A 6,000-nucleotide genomic window follows, 5' to 3' on the forward strand; every position below is an offset into this window, starting at 1 on the left:
TTCCACCAACCAGGTCTTCCCTGGTCCCATATATAAAATTACTTCTAATCTTGTTTTATCAATAAGATATGGGATCATACATGATTCCTTTTTGAGCTGAGTCTCTTTTCAGGTCAGCCAAGTGAACAGGCCTCACATCAATTCCGATTGCAGCATAACAGTGATTTGCACCTATCCAAAAAAAGCCCTTTTTCATTACCAGTGTATTTTAAGTAAGAAAAAGTCCTATTCCATCAATACTTGTTTAATGCATGGTATAAATAATCTCATTCATGATATTTAAGAGTTATATTTGTTAGAACTGACATGTAATTAATGATTCCAAGATTGCTTCCTCATACTTTTGAGTTTATGACTAAGAATTTGATTTAATATTCTTGCCATATTCCAACACAAGGAAGTTGATTTTCAGTTCTTAATGAATTATATCATTTAACTGCTATATCTATGCATTGAATAATTAATCATATCTTTGTTGATTTCTCTTATTGCAGTCTAACTGATGCAGCTTTATATGCTGTGGACACAGTGAATCTTTTATTTAAATGCACTGTAGAATCTAGAAGAGTGACACATACAAAAGACTACAATCTTTTGAAACATTTCTTTAAAGTATTTCCCTTTAGTATGCTGAAATATTATTCTGAATTTGTGGTTTTTTCTCTTCTTTTAACAGAAGGAGTTTAATAGCGACTGCAAATTGAAGGAAAGAATAGAAGAAAATGGATATAACACATACGCATCCTTAAATTGGAAGCACAATGGAAGGCAAATGTTTGTGGCCCTGAATGGGAGGGGAACCACGAAGAGAGGACAGAAAACAAGAAGGAAAAACACTTCAGCTCACTTTCTTCCTATGGTAGTCATGTCATAGATGAACAAACCATTTTTTGACGCAGTTGAACCAAAGGCTGTTATGTCAAGAATATTTGGTAATTCTCTTAAAAGGTAGATGTGGAGAAGTAGCACAGACATCTGCATGTTTGAAATGAGAGCAGGGGAAGCCTTTGAAAGTTTTGTACTTATTGCTGGCACATGAAATACCTTTATTTAGTTCATTGTCATATCTTATAATCAAAATGAAGCTGGATCAAAGGGGATGGAATTTATTGCCAGTGTGAACTTTTTTTTTTTTTTTTTTTAATCACTGCAACAGACCTTGATGGACATAAGACAATCTGTTGTGTGATCTTCATGGGGAATGCTATTTATGGAATACTAACTCATATCAAAGTCCTTAATTGCTCATTCAAGCCTAATGATTCAATGAACAGTTAGACACACAAGCATTTACTGGAAGCACTTGGGTCATATGCACAAATAATGACATTTCTGGAGAAGCCTTGTGGATGAATGGATAGGATAAGCAAAGTAGTGTATAACTGTTCTAACAAAATGAATAGTATGGTTTGCTTGTATGTCCTAAATTCATTTCTTTTTATTTCTCTCTAAGTTATTTATTTAATAGGATGTTAAATATCTTTTTTATTTGAAATGTTTCCTCATTTGCTTCTTTCTTATTTTCCCTTTTTCTTAGTACTTCACACAGAGGTTGATAGATTAAAATGTCAGAACCTCAGAAGTACTCAGAGAATAGTTATTAGACAAGGCTTTAAAGGCAGAATTTAGAGTGTATGCTCCCATTTTTTCCTAAACTGTCTTGCACTTAAGCATAAGACCAAACAAGCAGTGCTTGGATTTATGGTATTGGGTGTCTTTATATTGGAGAAATTTTTGTACTTATCAGCACTCAAGAAAAACCTTCAAGAAATACTTTGTTCAAAGGGTCTTTCCGCTATTTTGAAATTGAGAGGAGGGGCCACATCTGTACTTGGGTGTCAATGCATCTGTGTGCATATTCATCTGACTTTGATTTCAGTTTGGAGCTGGGATCTAGCACACTGCTATCAGTGTGATATTCTGCAGCACACATTGGGCTGGAAGCCTGATGTGGTCAGCCCTGTTAAAATCATTGAGACTGCAAGTGTTAAAATAAAACAATAGTGTGTAAGTCCTAAGTATAATGTTTGGCCGCTGAAAGGGAGGCAAAAAGGCAACACAGTCTTGCACACCTTATTCAGTTCATACTCCCATTCAACCCATTTGCCTTTGGTACCAACTTGAAGAATCACAGGCATATAGTGGGAGTGATATCTAACTAAGGACTGCAAGACGGGAGATCCAAAATCATGCTCTTGCATTTTTCAGAGATTATTACTCATGTGTATATTATATATGAGAGCCAACTGAAAAGCTGTGCTGGTTTCCAGCTTTAGCATGCCTTTCATAACCATCACAGTAGCTGGAGGCTCGAAATACATAATATCCAGCACATTTTAATGAAGTGTTACTCATCCCGTGGCTTAACTTGAGCAACTGCAGTATAATAAAGTTAAGCGTAATATGAAGTTTGTTCAATTAAAGGTACATAAGATTTGTTTTATATTTTGCTTTACTCAGTAATTTTAGAGAGCTCTGGATAGCTCACCAGTGTAACCATATTGAGATTCATTTTGTTAGAGCAGATAAATAGAAAACAGTACATCAAACAATTTGTACCACTGTCTTCACATTGTATTCCACTAAATAAATAAATAAGCCTTTGCAGTGTCTTTAGTAAGAAACAAAAGTAGTATAATATTATTTTGTTTTAAATACTTTAACTGATAACTATAAGATTATATTGATGCTGCAGTTTATCTTCAATATTTCTCGTTGTGAAAAAGTTGGTTTTATTTTTATTGTTTGGAGACTGTATTTTGGTACAAGGAGAGCCTTGCTTAATGTGTCTTTTTGAGAATGTTTAACCTCTATAAAGGCTGGTGTTGTTGGAACCTTCTATAACTTATTTAAGTCAATGTTTAACCAGCACTTCAATCTTAATCTGTTATTTAAATATTAGCTGTTGGTTTTTTTAAAAAAAAAAAGCAAAAAAAAAAGCTTTCCCATAAAATACAAAATGGTCAGATTATATTTCCTGTCCTTAAATAAAGTCAGCTGTTTTAAAACTAGGAATTCTTTGAGAGACAACATATTTTTAGTTGATATCTGATATTGTATTTCATGGTACTTTATCTCCAGTTTTCTTCTTCACAAATTACATTTTTCTAGAAAGAGAAATAAGAATTTCAGATTTTAAATGTAATTGCTGCTCACAGCAAAACTTTCACCATGATAAAAGCAAGTTTCTGTTGTTTAAATTTGTAATCAGTAATTAAAACTGACAAGACATAATAGACCACCCGTACTGAACCTTCAGTATGAGTTTGGATGAAAGCAGTATTGAATGACAACTTAAAGAACATTTAGGGTACAAATGAAATTCTCTTTTTACAGAATTACCTAGATGACTTGGTCAGGGGAGGATTATGCGTAAATATTATCATAGTACTCAAAACACCATGCTGCTCAAACGACAAGATCAGGAAATATCACTTTCCTAAAGTGAGCCAGGAGCCATTTGTGACATGAAGAGTGGTTTCTGAAAATTAACCAAAATAAAAAAAACCCTTGAAGGAATCAATGATTCCTGTGTGTTTGGTATACTGTAACACCCACTATAGTGGGAGCAAACTGCAGATATTAGAGTATCCCAGATCCTCAACCATAAGCTCTGTTTTCTGTCACCCTGAGCATAACAGTCTCCTGAGTAAAAGGAAAACAGGGGGAGGGGTTTAGAAAATAAAAGGGATACCAAAATCACTGAGCAACAATGTATAGTATGTTATATTTAAATAAAAATAATAAACTGTGGGGATTAGAGAATAAAAGTATTGTCTTTGTTTGTTTTATTAACCTGAAATTGTACTGCACAATAAAAATAAAAAAGAAAAAGATCTGTTGTATTACAGGCTGTGATTTCGTGCTGTATATCCCCCAAACAAAATTCACTTGAGCATTTCTCCATATTTTTAATATTTTGTATGTGTGAGGCCACTATCTCCACACTAATAACAACCAAATGCTTCAGATTCTTCTTGTATTTGAATCCACTTAGTTTTATACAGTGGAATAAAGCAATGAATTTAGAGGAAGCATGTTTGATGAAAGATTGAAGGGGTTTAGGAAGAAGAGCACGTAGTAATATTTTTAAAGTAAACTTTAGATATGGAAAAATAGTTACATTTTGTATAAGACTTTATTCAAGATATTTCAGTTTATGAAGTTCACCAAAGATCGGCAAGCTTTAGAAGTAGGAGCACAACTTTGTAGTTCATTCTCCTCCTGAAACTGATTGTCTCTATTCAGACAAAAGGAGTGATCTTAAAACCAATGTGTGAAAACAACCCTTCTTTTGAAGTATCAAGTATCATTATTTACTCCGTTAAGTTAGACTGTGAGACAGACCAAATTCATCTTCCTAATTTCTATTGAATTGGAGAAAGAAAAGAGAAACGTGTAACAAACACTTTTTGTTTCAGCTAGTCAATGTGTCAATACTGATGGTATCTTTCAGAAAAAAATCCTCGACTGAAACAATTTCCGTGCAACTTCAAGTAACAGAAGTAAAGAAAAGTTGTTTCCCATGACATTGTTAGAAAAAAATAGAATACGAAAAAATAATTGGTGTTCAACCTATAAATTATGATTCATAGTTACCCTTTTCTCCCCAACTTTCTGAATCTCATGTTTAACTATATGGAAGCTTTCTTGGAATAAGTTTAGGATTTTCTAATGAACCATGGTGCATCTCATACCTAATTTATGTATTTTCACTTGTTACTACCAGGAAAAAAAGTTACATGTCCTTCGTCTACTGCAACAGTTTATAAAAATGTGGTCCTGTGAGAGGCAAAATAAACAAACCTCAAGTGACTAAACCTCAAGTAACTGATAAGCCAGTAGTGACTTCTGAGTTACTGCAGTACAAATGAAAATAATTTCCTCTCCTCACCAGGACCTTTAGTGATGCCACAGTATGGTATTTCTTTAATGCAGAATAGAATCATAGAATGTTAAGAGTTAGAATGGGCTGTAAAGATCATCTAGTCTCAACCACCCCTGCCATGGGCAGGGACAGTCCCACTTTACCCAGCCGGGCCTTGAACACTTCCTCTATTGGGGCTGGGCAACTTGTTCCACTACACTCATTGTAAGAATTTCTTCTATACATCTGAATTTCACCTCTTTCAGTTTGTACCCATTATTGCTTGTCCTGTCCCTACAGTTCCTGACAAAGGGTCCCTCTCCAGATTCCCTGTAGTCCCCCCTTCAGATACTGGCAGGTTGCTCTGAGGTCTGCACACAGCCTTCTCTTCTGCAGCCTGAACAGCCCCAACTTTCTCAGCCTGTGTTTGTAGAGGAGGAGCTACAGCTCTCTTATCAGCTTTGTGGCCTCCTCTGAACTTGCTCCAGCAGTTCCATGTCCTTCTTATGTTGGGAGCCCTATAGCTGGACACAGTGGTTCAGGTGAGGTTTCAACAGACAGAGCAGAGGGGCAGAATCCACTCCCTCAACCTGCTGGCCACACTGCCCTCGATGCAGCCCAGGATTCCATTGGTTTTTGTGGGCTGTTGCGAGCACTTTGCTGAGTGATTCAGTGAGTGAAATGAAAAATTGTTCTTTTCTCCACTGTTTACATGATGCCTAGATAATTTTTATACTTTCCTGCATTAGAAATAGTCTTGAAGTTTCACTTGCCCATGTTTTCAAAATTGTGCATCACTGTTGTACTGCTATGTGCAGTGTATTTCTTATGCAGTTATGGTCATTTCCTATGTTTTCTTCCTTCTTTTACATGTTACAGCAAGATTCATAAATAGTTCACTGATGTCTGCAGTATATTGTCCTCAAAATCACAAACAGAAGACTCTCATTTCTGGTTCCATGTAGAACGTGACACAGAGAGTCTCTGATCCTGTAGTGTTAGGATAACCCTTGTCTCCCTTGAAACTGCACATGCACTTATTAATAAGTGTACTAATTAGGCTTAAAAGTTAAGTATGCATTGAGGATAACTTGGTAACTTTAAAAACTATGCACAAGATATGTTGCAAATGA

The 6,000-nt window shown here is 35.4% G+C and overlaps 1 protein-coding gene across 2 annotated transcripts in view; it reads left to right on the plus strand.

Moving 5' to 3' along the window:
• The window catches only part of FGF10 (fibroblast growth factor 10), a 58,448-nt gene extending 54,603 nt beyond the window's left edge, over positions 1–3,845 (plus strand). For both annotated transcript variants that reach the window (XM_088156112.1, XM_014884275.2), the window contains exon 4: positions 677–3,845. In XM_088156112.1, coding sequence (XP_088012238.1) covers positions 677–874 — 198 coding nt within the window. In that variant the 3' untranslated portion in view covers positions 875–3,845. The remainder of the gene's footprint in view (positions 1–676) is intronic.
• Positions 3,846–6,000: the final 2,155 nt, after the last annotated feature.

Source organism: Sturnus vulgaris, chromosome Z (assembly GCF_052056855.1).
Source record: "Sturnus vulgaris isolate bStuVul1 chromosome Z, bStuVul1.hap1, whole genome shotgun sequence".
NCBI lineage: Eukaryota > Metazoa > Chordata > Aves > Passeriformes > Sturnidae > Sturnus > Sturnus vulgaris.